Consider the following 19,168-nt stretch of genomic DNA (forward strand, 5'->3'; position numbering starts at 1 on the left):
CTGCGTGCGTTTTGGCGAGTCGCTGTGGCAGCAGTGCCCGCAGTGCAGTTCGGTGGTCGGTCCCTCGTGGCACGGTTATCTTGGTGCACCGAAGGGGCGTTAGCTACGGGTACGGCAGGAATACAGCCCATCTTGCTCGCTGGAAGGGAAGGCTGCTGCATTTCAAATTTTGCTGCTATTTAATTTATTTTGATTTCTGATGAGGTTATTTGCATAGTCAGGAATTAAGGAGTTTAGCTTCCTGTCATCAGATCAAAAGAAAAATTGCAACGTGGTTTAAGGGAGAAACATTTTTAAAGACTCTTTACTTGTTGGTCATTGTTAGTTTGCACCATTAAAATCACAACGGCAAGGGTTTATTGCCTCGTTCCCTTTTCAGAGTTGCAGGGTATCAGCAGAAAAAAAAAAAAAAAAAAAAAAGTCTGAAAGGAGGGATTTCCCTGATGTTTTTTCAGCTACTTACTGCACCGAGTTGCAGTTGGGAGGCCCTGCAGTAGTCGTGTGTGTTTGCCTGGCACCGGCAGCCCGGTGCCGGAGTGGGGCAGGGCGCAGTGGGCTCTGCGGTGGGGAGGTGAGGCCTGGCCGGCGGCCCCAGCAGTCCCAGTGCCAGCGCCTGGAGGGACCGGAGGTGGCTTCTTGTTCTGCTCCAAGTGGCTCGCCGAAACCAGGCCGTCCCGCCACTGAACGGCTGTGCAGACAGCGAGGCCTTTGTGCCGGCTGGGACCTCCGAGTGCCAGCGAGTCAAAAATAACACCCAGTCAGATTTTTAACTTGTTGTTTGCCTGGTGTGTTCGCATTGGTGCGGACTTGGCTAGTTCATACTTACCCCTTCAAAAAATTGAAGTGGTTCTGTAGCTTGTGCCCGTTATTTTGCAAGATGATAAAATGTTAAATATGAGTTGTAGAGACTTAATACCAACACAGAAATGTTTTTTAAACTGGTTGTTTGCAATGCTGGATGGAGTTAACACAGAGAAAATTTGCAAGGGCAAAATAATGTGTTTCAAACAGCAGCAAGCATATAAATGCTGCATGTTAGACTTGACGCATAGCAAAAAAGCGTATGTTCTACTTCTTTAAGCATGATTGTATCCTAGGGCTGACAATTTAATATTGAAGATACTTGTGGTACACAAGACTAGCTTTTAAAACAGTGTGATGGCTTTATGTGTCTCCAGTGTTAAATATGTCCATATATATAATTTCCACTCTGTGCTGCGCTGGTGTGGCCTTGCCGCAAGCACCGTGTGCAGTTCTGGGCACCACAGCACAAAAAGGGCGTGAAACTGTTGGAGAGCGTCCAGAGAAGGGCTACTAGGATGCTGAAGGGCCCTAGAGGGGAAAACTTAAAACATTTGAGATTATTATTGTGTATTATAAATCTTTTATGTGTACTAACAAGTGATGCTCCACTTACTGCTTATTACTGCTCTGCCAGTTGCTTCTCAGATAATAGCTGATATTCCTACTTTCAGAAAGAACACATCTGGATTTAGATCATTTGTTCTGTCTGTTAACAGTTGTGAATGCATTTTTTTAAAGATTTGTTTATCTGTTTGTTTCAGGTTGTACATACACACAAACCCCACTTCATGGCTTTACACTGTCAAGAATTTGGAGGAAAAAACTATGAAGCTTCCATGTCTCATGTGGACAAGTTTGTTAAGTAAGTAGCTGCAAAGTTGCTTTATATTGGTAGCATATTATTCCAGGCAGAAGTCATTAAGTGTGCAGAGCATTTCAAAGTGTATAGACTGAAATTTTGACGTCATATGACTTTGCAGGAGGAAGTTACTAGGCATATGTGCTTCTATGCAGTAGTTGGAGTAGATGTTTCCCAGCGTCTTCTCATAACGGTGATGTTTTAAATAGCTGGTGACAGTGGGAAATTGGTGTGAGTTGGACAGAAGTTGATATAAGGCAAGCAATACTGAAAGCACAGATGATTTACAAAAATATGCAATGTTTATAAATCAGGGTGAATAGAGTCCTAACTTGAGCATTTAGTCAGAAGGAATCCTGTCAAAATCATCAGGAAATCTAATGTGCAGAGTTTGAGGAAGTAAGAAATAAAAGTCAGAAATAAGTTATTTGTTACGTGTGTAGACTGGGGATGAATCTTAAGGCAAGACTGTATTAATTTGTTAACTTTCAGTAACTGCTGTTGCTGCAGCTCCATTAGAAAGTTCTCTGTAAATGAAATAATTTTCTATAAAAATACTTCATGGATGCAGAGTTAGAAAATATGGATCAAAAAATTAAGTCACTGAATTTAAAATCCTCTCCTGTTCGCACTTGCTGTTAGATGCAGGAGGCAGCAGTGCTCCACGCCTCCTGCTGAAGTAATATAGCCTGTTGGTTACGTGAGTGATGTCAATAGCTCCAGTAGTCCTTTCTTAGCTTTTCTTTATCCCTCTTTCTGGTATCCAGAGAGGTGCAGCATATACTTGCAGAGGGTGTTTTTACAGTGGGCACATGCGATGTAATTAAGCGTGAGGATGGGGCTCGTGGCGCCCGGCTGTGGCAGTGACAGCGGTCCAGCAGTGCCCTCTGCTGCTCCTCTTCTGCGGGCTGCGCCAGTGGCTTGAGGAGTAAATGCCACCGAGGCAACCCTGCATTTGTAATGTGTACGTGTTGCATAAGTTTGTGTAAAAGCTGTCTTTCTTTTCTTGACAACTGGTCTATTTTACGCATTTACAATGAAATCGTGGTTTGAAATGAGCAGACTCTCTAGCATGTGAGCTGATGAAGTGCGGTGTTGTTGCATGAGTTCACGTGCCAGGCTGTCAGCTTCCTTTGTGTCAGACAGAGGTGGAAGGAGAGAAATGTCTCGGGCCCCTCCGCTTGCTGGGGGATGAAGGGCCATCGTCCCCACGGCTGCTGTGTGCCAGCCCGGGCAGGGGGCAGCAGGGAGCTCCTGCAGGCACCCCGGAGCAGCCCACCCACCTGCTCGATGTTCACTAGCTTGGAGCATGGCTCACCAAGTCTAGCACAGAGAAAATCACCCTTTGGGTCACAAGGCTCAGCAGAAGCCTGCCTGACTTCCAAAAGATAGCTGTACCAAGGGCTTGTTTTGTGGCATCAAAATTCATCTGAATACTGGAGGATTGTGTCCCTTCATACTCCCTAACCACCTTCAGATGAGCCTCATTTTCTTAAGTCACCTACAAGAGCACCTGGACCAGCATCATGTACCACTCCAAGGCACAAATGGCAAAGTCCTCAACGAGCTGCTTTTAGAAAGCCAACTTCTATCAAGTCAAAAGACTGCTTTCACCCTGCAAGTAACGGAGTTGAAAAAAACAAAGCTCTTAAGGTTGAGATCATGGAGTGGTTAGCACAAGTTGCCCAATTTTATGTAATTTTCGGATGTCCAGAGACTTGAGTCCTTCATGACAGTGTCCAAATGGCACTTAGACATTTTGGGATTTTGTGTTGAAAGTGGAGGTGATGTTCTCAGCATGTAAGCAAATGGCCGTACCACAGGAAACTTTTATTCCAATATGGGTTGGAAGCCGGCAGTTCCTCTGTGTGATATTGAGGACATTTCAGTACAGAGAATGATGCTAAGGCAAGATAATATGTTTGCATGTCCTTTCATATTTTCAATCTCTTGTCTTTTAGAGAATTATTATCAAGTGATGCAATGAAAGACTACAACAGAGCTCGAGTTTACCTGGATGAGAACTATAAATCACAGGAACATTTTACGGTAAGTTTCTTTATTAAATAAGTTTAGTTCAACAGACAGTGATTTTATTCTATTAAACTGTTGAGGTTTTTAGGTTGGTGTGTGTATGTGAGCAGTTTACATCATGATGAGGATTACATCTTTACTAAAAGTATTTACTCTAAGATATGTAAATGCTGCTTTCACAGAAGTGCATCCATTGAAAAGTACATAGAACAGTATGATTCACAGAAAGTCTTTTCTTTTGTTTAAAATGATTGTCTTTTTTTTTTTTTTTTTTTTTTTTTTTTATAACAACCTTCTCGGTGGATCAGAATTACCTTCTGTTGAAGAAGCTGTTTGACTGTCTGACAGTTAGGTGGTGCCAGATCTGGAGCACGATTAGCTGGGAGCAGAGCTTGCAAGTAGTCCAGACTTGTTGCAGATCCCTAGAACTGATTCACAGACTGGCTCAAGTGTGGGAATGTGAGAAGAGAGCACAGGTTTCCACTGGTATGAGAGTGATGTTTAGGTGTAAATGTACACATGAATGAAGCATGCGTGCAGTCGCCTGTTACGCAGAGCAGGCAGGAGTGTATGGTCATCACCAGGATTGCACAATATGTAGATAGAACTAGTGTTCTATTTAGTTAATTGCTACTAGATTGTACAAGAAAGAATGGTCCTTTAGTGGTTAATTAGTGACACCTCCCTTCTATCCAGTACAGCAGCTTCCTTTTCCCCTGAGGTATTTCTCAGAAACTTTTGTCAGGCCCTGATGTCATCTGGAGCTGGGCTCTCGCGTTCAAAGCAAATGACAAAAGGGCAGGGGGGCAGTGGCCAGATGCAGCACTGAGGACATGGAGTTCAAACAAGTAAACAGCACCCCCCATGTGCACATAAATCCCAGTGTGGTAGCGTGTGAAGGTGAATAGAAACTAATAGGAAATATTTTTATTCATTTTTGAATGACTGTGGCTAGAAGCCCAGGGAAGCTGGAACTGGAGGTAGGATACTTAGATTTTTTTTTTCTCATTAAAGAGGGAGAAAAATAACATTATTGGCTTTACTGAATCTTAGTGGACAGATCTCATGTCAGTAGCATTAAAACTGTGGGCAGGAGGTGTTCAGGAAGCCCTGGAAGATAAAGAGCAGTGGGACAGAACTGTGTTTTGCAGTTGCTTGTAGCTCAGAACCATGACCTAGCAAAGAGCCCCTGGAGGAGCTGTCACAGGGCTGTGAGGACCCTGCAGCGAGCACCTCCCGCGAGGGCAAGCGGAGTGCCAGGGCTCCGCAAAACGGATCCACTTCTAGTAGGGGGTCTGACCCCAGGGATCCCTGCCAACCTAGGCTTTTCCATGATTGTGAGAAAAGGGAATAATCATCAGTGACTTGAATTTGGGAAAACTGCAGTGAGACTAATGCAATCTATAACAAAGTACCTGTAACTTTCTTCGTTTAGTAAAGATGGCCATGATTCTCTATAGTGTTTTAAGTTTTTGTACATAACATGAGGTATGCTCTTTTGATGTCCCTGTGGCAGATAAAAGGTTCATAAAGTGGTTGACAGCAATCCTAGACAGAATATTTGTCACTTGTGTCTCTGAAGAGCTCTGTATTTTACAAAGGTCCAAATTCAAGAAATAACACGGTTTCTTCTTTCAGATACTAGCAATTTTTTCCAGGCACGGCTTTCTTGCAGGATTCCATAGCCACCATTGTAACTCCCCCTTTCCTGTCATAAACACTACCTTGCATATCTTTTTCTTTTCATCCTGTATTTTATTAAAACTAGACCTATCTGGAAAAAAAAACTTCTGTCAAAATAGTCGGTCAATAAAGGAGGGAGGGAAATAAGTAAAGGACTGCTTGTACCGATAGTTTCCAGTGAAAATAGGCTAACCAAGCAAGTGTGTATTTATAAACCGATGAAATTACTTTGTTGAACTAGTAACTAAATCTGTTGAAAAGTAAGATATAAAACAAATTTCTTAAACAGTGCATGCACGCTGTTTGTAAATAATGCTACACGTGTCTGCAAAGCAGTGCTGAATGGCTAGGAAGTGGCTAATCAGTTTCAAATGGAGATCATCACAGTAGGAAGGAGCCCTCAGATCTTCTCCAGATTTAGTATCTATCATCTGTATTAGTAACCTGGCAGTAAATGTAAAATTAGTGCTGATAATCTACAAATAACAAAACTATTGGGAAATAACAATGAGTGTAGGACAATTGCATGTTGGTATGGTGTCTGCAGTTGAGAGTGGGACTCCCTGACTGGGAAGGAACAGTTCTGGAAAAGATTTAGAGGTGATACTTTTGCAAACAAGAAATGAACTCCCCTTGCATGCTGTGGCTCAAGAAGAAAAGCAGTCCTTGAAAATGTAAGTAGTAGAGAAGGAGTATAATTCAGATGGTGATTTTTGCCTCTGTATACAACCACAGTAAAGTCAGCATGGGTGTTTTGGCATCCAGTTCTTCAATGGAAATTTTAAAGCCTGTTTAAAAGACAGAGGTGATCCACAGAAAGATATTTCTGGCTTTTTTCTGCATGTCATTCTTTCTAACCCTTGAAGAACCTTTTAGAGTTGAATGAGTTCAGTGTGAAAAAGGAGTAAAACGAGGAAGGAAAGGTGATTTAATTACATTGTATAATACTATAATCAGGAGAAAGTACGGCCTGATAGAGCGGTATTTTATACCTTCCTCATTGGATTTCCTGTAGCAGTGGCATGGAATTGAAGCCAGAAAACCTAGAAAAGAGCAATTGGGATGCACCTTCACGCTAAGCTTCATAACCTTTAGATTTCTTATAGTCTGCTTGTTGGTGTGTAATGTTGACCAACCATGTACATACTTCTTAAGACTACTGTCTTAAATCAAAGATTCATATAAATGACGTTTTACACATGTGATTTGAACTGGCAGTGGTTCAGCTCCTAGGTTCAATGTTTGTGTGCGTGTAACTTACGGACTGGGTGACTATCTGAACAGGGATTTTACCACTGTGTTGTGTCCATGTAGGGTAAAGTTTTATTCTTATCTCCAGTGTGGCTTGGCTCACGCAATGTTATGCGTCTCCCTGTTTCCTCATTAGTTCTGTTTGATTGCAAAGGTCTTATAACTTTTGTGGGCTTTTTTTCCATCCCTTCTAGGGCATGGAATTGGCAACAGACGCTACCTTATAATTATGTTGTTACCTCTCTCTCTTTGAAATATAAACATTTATCACATATATTGTTGCATACGTTTTCTTTAGAAGTGGAGAAGCCCAAGTAGTTGTAGTTTGGCTAACCTTTAGCCCTGCTGCTCTAATATCCCCTTTTCTAGAAGTTTTGGCAACATTTCTTCCACAAGGCTTTCCTTGGCTTGGCTCCTTCAAAGCTAAATCAGGTTTTGCTGCCCACAGTTACGCTGCTTGTCCGCACTAGGACCGAGAGTGAGGAAATGTATTCTGTAGTCTGTCCCTTCAGCACACAGCCTCTCTCTTCCAGTTGAAGGGAAGCAGAGGGTGCAAGTTCCACAAGAGTCCTGTGAGACGACAAAAGAATGTGATATCAAAGTGTCTCTTGGCAGTGATTTGATTCTGAAGACTGCAGTAACTCAGTATGTACTAAGGACTAAAATGGTGCATCCTACATGCAAAACTTAATAGAAGCGTCTGTTACTTATGGTCCTGGATGTCAAATCTAGTTTTAAAACGGGCTGGTTCTAGGCTCAGGGTCGTGGGTGCTCTCATGACGAGGGAGAGAATGTGGTTTGGTTGGCTGGCTTTTGTTGTCCCATAGGTGACGGGCTGAAGCTGCTGGGAATTTGTTCCACTCTTATCTTAATTAATGTGCACCAAAAAATTGAGATTGCCATAGAAAATAACAAGTAGGGTGCGCGGGGTGGAGCGGGCTGGGTCCCGCTGGCTGTAGCTTGTGGGCACGGGGCTTGAAGCCACCGGGCAGGGCTGGGAGGGGAGCCCGGCCCCAGGCCTCAGGGTGAAGCTCGGGAGCCTCCCAGCAGGAATCGCGCCCGGCCTGCGGGGCAGCACGCGCGCATATGTGAGCCAAGTAAGTCATGTCACGCTTCAGCGATGCGCGGTTTTATAAAATTTTAAAATGATCTGGAGATTAATCTCTTGGCAGAAAGCTGCTACATTAGAGCTAATGCATATCAGCTCTGGGAAGATGACAGTGTCAGAGCTGAGAGCTCCCAACAGTTATGAATGAGGTCTGTGGGCGACAGCCTCTGCAGGCAAAAAGATGGTTTCTCAGAAGGTTCAGGTGAACCAAAGGGGCAGCTCCAGTAGTCCGGTTGTGACTGGAAATAGTGAGAGCAAACCTACGTGGACAAAACTGACTCATGTGCTAGACAGAAATGTGCAGATAACCAAATAGCTTGCTAAATGCTATTTGCAGCCTCCTGTACGTTTCTTTTAAATTCACCTAAATTTTTAAACCAATGATTTTTTTTTGTCTCATAAAATGTAATCCAGAAGGTACAATTTATTTTCTGCTATAGACTATATAATTAGTGAAGAGAGAAGGCAAGTCAAATACAGAGATTGGTAAAAGCCTGGAAAGCTAAGAAGTTCAGTACAATTGTTCTATTTATTTCACAGTCTAAGCATATCCAGTGGACTTCACTCCTAGTTACACAGATCTCTACAGTTGTGTTGATCTTTTTTATTTTTTTTTATTTCCAGTTTCCTAGCATCTATCTTCTGGGTTAATTTTATTGTATATTTCATGTAAGGGGTAGATTATAAATTTTCCAGCTTCTCCACCAGAAGAGTTACTCAAAAATAGTTGGTTTTGATGAGCTCCTTGTCTGTGGATGCTTCTTAAATAGTGTAAGCTAACTGTGAATAAGGCACTTTTATTCTGGAATAAGAGCATTCATGCTGAAGCAACATAAGTTGATGAAGTTTCAGCTGAAAACAAGTTGATGTTTTCATCAAATCAATAATTATTTTTATGGGAAAGCATGTCAGTATAATCGGTGACATTTTCTATTGTAATTAGATCAAAGGTAGCTTTGTTTGGTGCTCTGTATTTATTGATTTCTGGAACATTCGATTACAGTTTTATACTGCTTAGCAAATGCATTTTTTTCATTGTTAAAGGAAGGCAGAAGAAATCCCTGAACATCTTCAAACGTAGTTTCTTTGTTCAACACACATTTCAGTAGATGGAGAAAGAATCTTCATTGCAGTAAGTCAAATCCTGAGGACTCCCAGCAAAGCAGACCTCAGAGAGCAGGCTTGTCACCAGCTCGTGCCTCAGATTTGCAGGGAGCATATTAAGAGTTGTGTGTGGTTGTTATAGATCTTGCCTGATTTGTGGAAGCATCTACCGAGGAAGGTGGGTGCTTTACTTCTCAGTATAGATTTATTTTAAAAAATAAACAGAATCCTCAATTACCTGTCTGCTTGTCATCTGCTCACCCTGATAGATAACCTTGCAATGAAAAAGATGCTGCTGGGCTATACATTTGACATGTTGAAGTTTCAGCTTGCTCCTCTTTGTAAGGATGTATTACATAGCAGACTTTCTTTCAAACTAAAACAAACAAACCAAAACAACTTTTTTTCTGATATTAGGAAGAACTGTTTAAACAACACTGAATCCACAAACCACTAAAATATTTTGCATGGCTAATGTAAATAAATTGAGAGGAGGGAGAATGCTGTTCTCACATAGTTGCCTTCTTCCAAAGCTCAAGTTCTGTGAGGGAAATTGCTGAAATTAAATTTCCCTTAAATAACCACCCAGGAAATCAACAAAGGTAATAATTAATGGAGAAGACAGCAGCTAAGTTTGTGTTTGTTTTCTGTTTGTTTGTTTGTTTTCCTGAAAGGCATTAGTCCTCTGCCCGTGCTTTGTGCATGGGTTACTGAGATTGATAATTGCCTTTCTGAAGATAATGAAAGCACGTGGTCGGTCAGGAATGTGTGTGTAGGTCTCCTGGTGGGCAGATCTCTAGCAAATGCTTGGGGCTGCAGCGGCACCATCTCTTTGGGACACAAATCCCATGTGTTGCACAGGGGTTGCTTGGGCTGCCTGCTGCCTCCCTGCTGTCTCTGTTCCATGATGTCCCCACCCGGCTGTACACGAAGCCAGCTTCTTGCCCCCCGAAGCTTTCCCAGGACTGAGGCGATGTGTCCCAGCTGGGCACAGGCAGCTTCAGCAGTGGCCCTCACTACAGACTGCCCTGGCACTGGCTTGATGCAGGCGTGGGTTGCAGCAGTCAGTCAGGTGGAACAGCAGAGAGAAAGTGAGGATAAACAACCTAAAAGAGGTGAAATGCTCAAATGCTGCAGGAACACAGACATTTTCTCTTGGACTATGTAAATACATACGTGCATCACCATAATGTACAGATGGTGGTTAAGAATATATTCCTGATTGGTTTTACTTGGCTCTGTGCACTCTATACCAGTAATTTTTAGTTGTAAAATGACTTCTAAATTAGGTGAGATAGAATCACAGAATGGTTTGGGTTGGAAGAGACCTTAAAGGTTATCTAATTCCAATCCCCTGCCATGGACAAGGACACCTCCCACCAGCCCAGGCTGCCCAAAGCCCCCCAGCCTGGCCTTGGGCACTGCCAGGGGTGGGCACCCACAGCTTCTCTGGGCAACCCGTGCCAGGGCCTCACCACTCTCAGAGTAAAGAATTTCTTCCTTAACATCTAATCTAAATCTCCCCTCTTTCAGTTTAAAGCCATTCCCCCTTGTCCTCTCACCACCCACCCGACAGAGTCCCTCCCCAGCTTTCCTGCAGCCCCCTTTAGGCACGGGCAGGCTGCTGTAAGGTCTCCCCGGAGCCTTCTCTTCTGCAGGCTGAACACCCCCAGCTCCCTCAGCCTGTCTCTGTAGGAGAGGTGCTCCAGCCCCTTCATCATCGTCGTGGCCTCCTCTGGACTCGTTCTGATAGGTCCCTGTCCTTGTGTTGGGGGCCCCGGAGCTGGGTGCAGGGCTCCAGGTAGAGCACAGGGTGTTGTAAGGTAGGTTCTAAAGAGGGAGTTTTGGTCAAGTCATTACCCATAATAATAATAACCTGATTTACGGTGACTCAGTGGGATCCAGTGGCAAGCAGTGATCCTAAAAATAAAGGCAGAAAACATTTTATTAAAATTCATTATTTTACCTTAAAATTATATCACCTCATTACTAAGAGAATAGTAAAGTTAATTTTTGTTAGATTAATGATACTTGAGTAATATTTTTGGTTGAGCTGAGTTCGAATAATTGGCCATTAATTGAAAAAGGAAATTGAATTGAATTTATCTTGTACATAAATCCTGTCATAGTTATTAATGGGTCTTAGAAAATATCGGCCTGTTCCCAGAAATGAATGGTGTACACTGATTCTTCTGAGCTTATTAGCAGTGGCAGTTTAGAGTTTTGTTAAATAAAAAAAAAATGATTTAGGAAGAGAGACATAATTGAATTGAATATAGGGGAAATTCACATGCCTGATTAGTTCTCAGACCATTTTTCCATTAATAATTTTTAAGGAGTTTTTAGTTTTGCAAAAATGCAGATTTTCTCCAGGAGGTGGAGCTGAAGTACTAGTTTGCATTGTTAACCCATGTCTCACTGTTGAACGAGTTTGAGGGGAGCCTCATTTGATAAGGACACTTTTGCACCGCAGCAAAACGTTTAAACTTTGCAAGCAAAATACTGTGAGTGCACACTGAAACCTACACACAGTACGTCTGTCCTTTGCAGCCTTGGCTGAGAAGAGCACAGCTTTCTGGGTTACGGAAAAACCAAGAGGATGCCTTTTTGCTACTGTGATGTTGAGAATAATCTTAAATTTATTGCCAAGCGGGAGATTTTGGAGTAGGTTTTCTAGCAAGGCACATCTTTTACTCTAGTCTTGCTTTGAATTTTCTTGTTCCTTATGTGAGCATCTTCCCATCTTCTAATTTTCTTCCCCTTTATCCTTTCCAATGGACTTTAGTTTGTATTTGAGTTTGTTTTCTTAATAATATTTTTTGAAAAATAAGTCAAGCTGGGGAAGTAAGACTTCGTTTCTAGTCTTAAGCCATAGTATTGTAGTAAAATGAAATCTCCCAGGCACTAATGCACATGTTTCTGGAGGTATGATTACAGCCTTGCAGCTTTTCCTTTCCCTCTGTTGGCGTTACTGTTTGTAATGGGACTCGGCCGTCCACCTCACTGGTCTTGGTGTGTTAAAGGTTAGAGGAGCCAGGATGCTCCTTTGAGGGCTTCCTTGGAATTCCCACCCTGTTTTTTCAGAAGGTCTGGGCATATTTCAAACTTCCTAAAAGCAATACCTTAGTACTGTTGATTGTGTGGTGGTGGCTTTCCGCAGTGTGCAGCAAGGTGTGAAGGCAGAAGTGGTGTCTAGCAGACACACTGCGTCTGGGGGTGCATGAGAACAGGGCTGTTCTGCAACAAAAGGTCACACCACAGGAGGAGCCAAGGGGGTGTCATGCAGCTGCTTAGGCTTTAGCCTGAAATTAATGCTGATGAGGTTCACCTGGGGAGCCATCTTTGAAAAATCCATGGACGACTTCTTAAAAAGCACAGGCCAAAAGCTACAGGTATTTTCAGCCATACGTCATTTTTAATCGAGTGTTTCCCTCTGCTGCCTCACTGGGTTTGTTTTGGTTGCTTGCTTTTTCTTTCTCAGAAATGAATTTAGTATACCCTTTTTTAATTAAGTAACAACTTTTTAAAACAGATTTTCTTATGCAAGTCTTTTGGGATGTTGGTTTTAATATTCAAGCACATAGGAATGTGTGTAATAGTGGTGAGCTGCAGGATAATGCCTGGGGATGCCCTCTGGTGAAATGTGAGGCAAGCGTCTGTACAGCAAGCTTTTGAGAAGCAATATGAAGGGAAAATACTCAGTTTTGTGTTGTTGCTTGGTACTCAGATATTATTACTTTCTGCTAATTCTGCTAAACATGTGAGAATAAAAGGAGTAAAACAATTTAAATATATATGTTAATCTTCCCTATAAACACCCCTACAATGGCAGGAGCAAATCTACAGCAACGCATGGAAGTGCCTTCTCATGAGTTGTATTTGGTAGAAAAAGTGAGATGGAAAAATAAAATTGAGACGGTATTTGTATGGAAATACCTGTGATGCAAAACCAGATAAAGCCTCATGGTGGCAGTGTCTTTCAGTGATTAGATTTGCCTACTGCGCTTGGTGGTGTACCTGGTGAGACACGTTGCTCCTCCTCGTTTTCTTGCAGTCTCTTTCCTCAGGTTCTCGGTTGTAACACAGGATCTAGTTCCTTTACAGCCTCTTGGTTTTTGACAGTTCTTGATAAAATACAACATTGTGATGTGGTTCTAAAAAACTCCCAAAATTTGACCTCTTCATTTGCTCTTACCTTTTTTTAATTGAAAAAATGAGTTCATGAAGTGAGTTGGTGAATGTAGAAGTTAATCGTACTGCTTCTGACAAAATTGTGAAAAAATTGGTATATAAGCATTGTCATTTTGTGACATGAACATGTATTTACAACCACCTGAAATGAAATTTCCCACTTAATTTCTTAGGGAATGAAGATAACTGTCGGGTAATTGCTTCCAATCTCTTCTGGATGGGAAATGGAACCTAAAAGGTGTTGGGTGCCACAGCATTTCCTCCATTTTTGACTTTTATTTATGCATTATTTAAGTGAATCTTAAAGCCTATAGACTATATAGAGTTATTGTAAGGAATTTCATGTTTGTTTTTTTTTTCTTTTTTTCTCTTTCACCTGCTTTCTGACACTTCTATGTGCTTGGGAGAGGAGGAATAATTATAAACAGAGAAATTTCACAAATCAGTCTTTTCCAACCTTTATGATTCTATGAATAATGCAGTCTTGGGTTAATTTCTGTTGTATGCAGATTTGCTAGTGCTGATAAAATACATTATATGGCAGCTTTGTTATATGCAGAATTACTATACTGTTGTTTTCATTAGCTGTGGATTCACAATTTATGTCAAATTGCATTTTCTATGGCTTGTGGATTTTATGTTAAGAATTTCATACTGCAGTCATGCAACAGACTGAATGTGTTTTAAAACGTGGAATTATTTGCAAATAATCAACTATTATAGTAGAAACCCTTACATCTAAAAAAAAAGCTGAAATATTTGAAACTATAGTATGTAAGCACAAAGGGAAATAAACTATTTCTAAGGGTAAAAAGAAAAGACTTTATAGAATTGCTAATTACAGCTATAAAGGTAAGGATAAAATAATGAAACTTTTTTTTTTTTTTTTTATAACTATAGCTATCATGTAGTGCAGGACATGCTGTAGTTACTGTCTACTTAGGCAAATATCTTCATGGCAAGCGACTAACACTTGCATGCCACCATCCTGTGCGCTGTGACTGATGTTTCAGTCAAGTTTTGGTGAGCTGGAGTCCTTGAAAATCATCTGTATGAGCTGTTGTACGTAGCACTTGGGTATCAGCTTATCGTTGCACAGCTCCCTGGATGCTGAGGCTGATCAGGAGAGCCTGGCTGACATTGTGCAGCTGCAGACTACTGGAGAAGCCTGCAGCCTGGTCGGGGGTGCCAGGCCACCCTGGTGCTTGTGGCCAGAGGTGCTGGGCGGGGAGGCTGCATGGCGGGGAGGCCGTCCTGCACCAACAGGCAGTCCCGCTTTGAGGACAATGTAGGAGAGAATAGCAAATTGGTGGTAAATCTTAAAAAACCTGGATTGGACCTTTTCAGTTGTGCATATTGCGTCCTTCCTTGCTTTGCAGGAGTTTTCCACAATGAGCAGTTCCTGGTGTTTTGCTCCCCGTGGTGCCCTCCAGAGCCCCTCTCCCTGCAGGGGTTGAGCCAGGACATGGGTCAAGCAGCGAGCTCTGCGAGGTGGCAACCACGCTGCGTGGCCCCATGCTGGCGTTTGGTGTTCCCTGAGCTGGGAGAGTGAACCATCAGGAACTAGCTTTGCCTCAGTTTAGGAGCATGTTGCATTTTTGTTTGCTTCTGCTTTGTTGCATATTTAATTGTTGTGTGTTCTTAAAGGAATTTGTCCAAAGATTTATAGAAAGAATTATTGATTGGCTTGACACATACATCAAAATAGTAAATTTTCACAATCTTGCTCCATGTATTTGACGACTCCGCTTTTGACAGTTCAGTGATTCTGCTGAGGCTTTAGCTCCAAACCAATTGCAGGTTGGTGTTTGCTACCTGCCTTCTGTGTGACAATTTGCTCTCAATTTGTATTCTGTTTCTTTCCCTTTACTGTAGTAGTTAACGCTTAGATTTTATTCTCTTCAATCCTGTGTCTCAGAGAGTGAATATAATTCAGCGTGAGCGATAGATAAATTTGTTGCACGCGAGTAGTAAGGACCTCTGAGAAATGAATGGCTAATAGGGATTTTCACTTGCTGTGAATGTAATAAGGGTCCCGTTTCCAGGCCCTTGTTGAGTTTCCTTCTAGGAATGCTTCTTTAAGCCTGAGCGTGCCGCAGACCCGTGCTGTTAGGGGGAAGTCCACCCCCAGTGCTGCAGCGCCGAGGCCGCGGGCAGGCCCTGGCAGCGCCCGGTGGGGCGGTGAGCGCGGCCTGCAGTGGGGGCACCCTGTGGCGGGCACAGCAGTGTGAGGCATGGGGTGCAGGCAGAGCCCAGCTGGTACCCGTCACTAGCAGCTCATCCGTGGCTGCCTTTGTGACTCACGGGCAGCCGCAGGCCCTGTGTAGCCCTTTCCCAGCCCTGCGGCTGCTGCCCGGGGCCTTGCGTTTGGGCTGCGGCTGCCTGGAAGAAGCGCGCTGGAAGTGGTGTGTTCCCACAGAGCGAGCACGGGCACCACAAACACAGGACGTGCCACGCTTTGGAGCTCGCCCAGTCCTGTGTAGGTCACCTTTAGAAATGTCGGGGCATGGTCGCTAGTTCTTTTTTTTGTTGCTGTTGTTACCAAATAATTGAATATTAAAGCATTTGGCAGTCAGATGCCGTTCGTGTTTATATGTGGTGGGGCTAAGGGCAGGGCCGTTACACACAGCTCTAGCGTGGCTGCGACTCCAGTAGCAGCTCTTTTCAAGTAATGTGTGTGACGAATTTTGTTTGTGTGAGTGAAATGTTTGATTTGGAACAGCCTTGAGCTTCAGGAAAAGATGTGAGATTGGAAAATGTGAAAACAATTGCTTAAGAAATTATAAAACGCTGTTTAAGGAACTTGCTAATGTGTTTGCCTGAGGCATTGAATTCGTTCTTAAATAAGAGCAGCATGATTCTCTAGAAAAATAATATGCATGCTATTTACTGATATAAACTAATGGGTTTATGAATGTTTGAAGTAATGATATAATGTAGTATTCATTCCTGAAAGTAAAGCAATACATGAGTCTACTCATTCCCTTCTGCTAGTATCATATGGCAGTCCAGTCTCACTGCATAGCTTACCAGTTTTACATTTCAAAAAAGGCTTGGAAATGCATCTTGGGTTTTTGTGATTAAAAACAAATGGATAGAAGAAAAAGCTTTTGGTTGCATTATACAATCATAATCTAAAGATATTACTATTGATGTGAAAAGGCAGAAAGCTTCCCTGTTTCCAGGAGCGGAAAAAAAGCAGACAAACTGCAGAATCCCCAGTGAAGTTGAGCTGGGCTGAAATCTGCAGGCTCTGCAAGCGAGAGTCTGATAGATTTTGGCAGTGGGGTAATTGTCCAATGAGAGGAGATAGTTAAAAACCACCCAGTGCTGACAGAGGCAGTGGTATCTCCTCCCATAAAACCATCATCATGGTGGTAATGGCAAATGCATACCAAATATCTAATGGTACTTTTAAAGTAAAATTGACTTCCTGCGATTTTGATGCTAGTATTAAAATGCCACAGACACACACTTACTACTCTGTTAAACTTAACAATGTTTGCAATGTACAAACCCAAACCAGAACCCTTTGACACTGAGGGAGTGTTTCCACTTAGTTTTAGAGGGCTTTCCAAGTGTCTATTGATCAGTGTTCTCTAACAGCACAGAAATAATGTGTCTAATTTAACTGGCCACATGGAGGAGTATAGAAAAAACATTAGTTATCCTGTGAAAGGCTTGGAACATCGATAGAGGACATAACATTAATGACTTTCCTATACACGAGCCTCAAAAATGGCTAAATGAGGAAGAAATTACAAATTTATTTTCCTATAATTTCAGCAGTTGTCTTGTTTTACTGCACTAGTAAAGCATTAACAATGAATTGTCACACAAGGAGTATTTTCCTGATAATTCTTCTGACATGCAAATAATATAAAACAAAGTAGAAAAAGATGGAAGTGTGGACTTTATTCATTTTGACAAATTTAGTGATTTTTGCTCCTGAAGTTTGTCCAAGAGTCTGCCGCATCTGTCCAAACACCTTCAAATATTGCTGTTCTCTAAGTGGCTCACTGTATCAGGAACATTTTTGTTGTTCAGTCTCTACCCCGAACACAGATCGCTAATTTTGTGGTAAGTTATTATCAAATAAATGTATGCCAAAGATGACTCAGATCTTAAACTCTTTTTGTTTTTCAAATAAACAGGTCAAATGCCAGGTCTCCAGAGGTGAATAATGACAGTCTGGGTTGAGAAGAGACCTACTTTTACCGGTTCCTTTCCTGTACACTTAAATATTGCGTCAACAGAAGTTTGTGGTTGGCTTCAGTTTACTTCATCCATCCTGCCCCATTCAGTTAAATTGAAGATTTCTTAGGGAAAAATAATTACAAACTCTGTTTTGTGAATGGACTAAAATAGCCTTGAATGTTCATTCTCGAGCTGACTGGCATTACTCCCAGATTGTTCACAAATCCTTCATCTACTGGTGTTTCCTATACAGGATTATCTTCTTGTCAATGAGTGTTGAAGCTGGAGGCTAAACACTTCTGATTGTTGATAAGAGTAGATTTGCATGTGGCATTCAGAAGTGCTTGCGCAACAGATGCTCTTTCTTTGTTCTTCCAGCTTGAGTGCTCAGGTTGTGTATTTTTCATGTCAGGATGTTTATAACATCTTTGTGACAATGAGTGGGTGTACAGGTACTCCAGTGCTAGTGCCAGAAGCTAGGTGTGTGTTTTGTGCCTGCCCTAAGTCTCAACCTTGGAGCAGGCTGAAACAGCTGGTGGTCACAGGCAATACTGCACGTGATGGAAGATAGGGGAAAGTGGGCTGTCAGAAGCGGGCAGGAGATCGGGTGATCTTCATGTTAAAAGTTCATAGATAAAGGTTTCAGCACTTATATTAGGGCAGTTAGGGGGTCTAGAGCACAGAGAAAGACATTGTCTAAGGAAAGAGAGTTTGAAGGGATGTGTAGTTGATGTCAGAAACAAATTACTAACAGGGAAAATATGGACCTTGCAGGTGGGAGAAGACAAAGTGAATGATAACTTTAACATACAAAAATTGGGGAGGAGGGAGGACTGGGGGAGGAGGGGGAGGGCAGCAAGAAGTTATGACTATCTCATCTCAGCTAATTATTATAATGAGTTATTAGTGATATGGTTTAGTGATAGGACTTGTTAGTGTTAGGTCCGAGGTTGCACAAGGTGATCTTGGAGGTCTTTTCCAACCTAGATGATTCTGTGATTCTATTAATTTCAGGATCATAAGACCAAAACCTAAAATATCTTTCATTCCTGAAAAGGTCTCCAAAAAAGATGATTATTTCTCTGTTGGTTCATTCAATTGAGAAAGCAACTGCACTCATAAATCCTACATTCAAATATCACCATTACTTACAATCTTCTTTTATGCAAATTTTCTTTTAAATGACAGTTAAACTAATGCTAGATCATTTTAAAGCTTCCTGTCTCCTTGATATCTGATTACCAGGTAAGAATTTGAAAACCAGTCACTTTGACCAGAAGGAAGCAACTGCACCAGCTGTAGGTCTGGATCTAGTTGATCTCCTACAAAAGAGAAAAAATACCTCAGTGCATCCTAACCTTTTATTTCTCAAGCACACCATGCCTGGTGTTTTCACTTTGTTTTGTTTTTAATGCTGATGCTGAATGGTATCAGCACACCAAATCCTCCACTGAGATACACGTGCACGGATACAAGTGCTATCAGATTATATGAATGTCTTCTTTTGACACACCACTTTTCAAAAGCTGCAGTCTAATCCCTTAGTTAATATGGTACATGAAAGCAGATAATACACTGATGGATTTTGTATGTGCATGGGGGGAGGATTTAAGGTGTGATGAAAACAAAGCATGGAGTAACATTTACAAGGTACTAATGGCATTCTGGATATCTAATAGGATATTTTTATATTGCAATTATACTTCTAGAATTGAAAAACAGTATTTCCTCCAAACACAGAACAAAAATCCTAATGTAATATAGAAATAAAAGCGGGGATTGCAGGGTGGGGGGTGGAGAACTACAACTGTCATTGCTTTATCACTAAGTGAAAGTGAATTTACAGCATACAAGCTTCCCTGCAGTTGTTTCCTGTAGCAACTGTGCACTCAGCCATCGCACAGCCTTTGCACTTCTACTCTTACAATAAGTTCTGA

General features: G+C 41.9%; 1 protein-coding gene across 1 annotated transcript in view; it reads left to right on the forward strand.

The window, feature by feature from the left end:
* INPP5A (inositol polyphosphate-5-phosphatase A) overlaps positions 1-19,168 on the forward strand; it is a 241,468-nt gene that overhangs the window by 67,500 nt on the left and 154,800 nt on the right. Inside the window, exons 3-4 of the mRNA XM_084290142.1 lie at positions 1,566-1,666; positions 3,625-3,712. Coding sequence (XP_084146268.1) covers positions 1,566-1,666; positions 3,625-3,712 — 189 coding nt within the window. The remainder of the gene's footprint in view (positions 1-1,565; positions 1,667-3,624; positions 3,713-19,168) is intronic.

The sequence above is a fragment of the Netta rufina genome (genome assembly GCF_964035555.1).
Source record: "Netta rufina genome assembly, chromosome: 7".
Taxonomy (NCBI): Eukaryota; Metazoa; Chordata; class Aves; order Anseriformes; family Anatidae; genus Netta; species Netta rufina.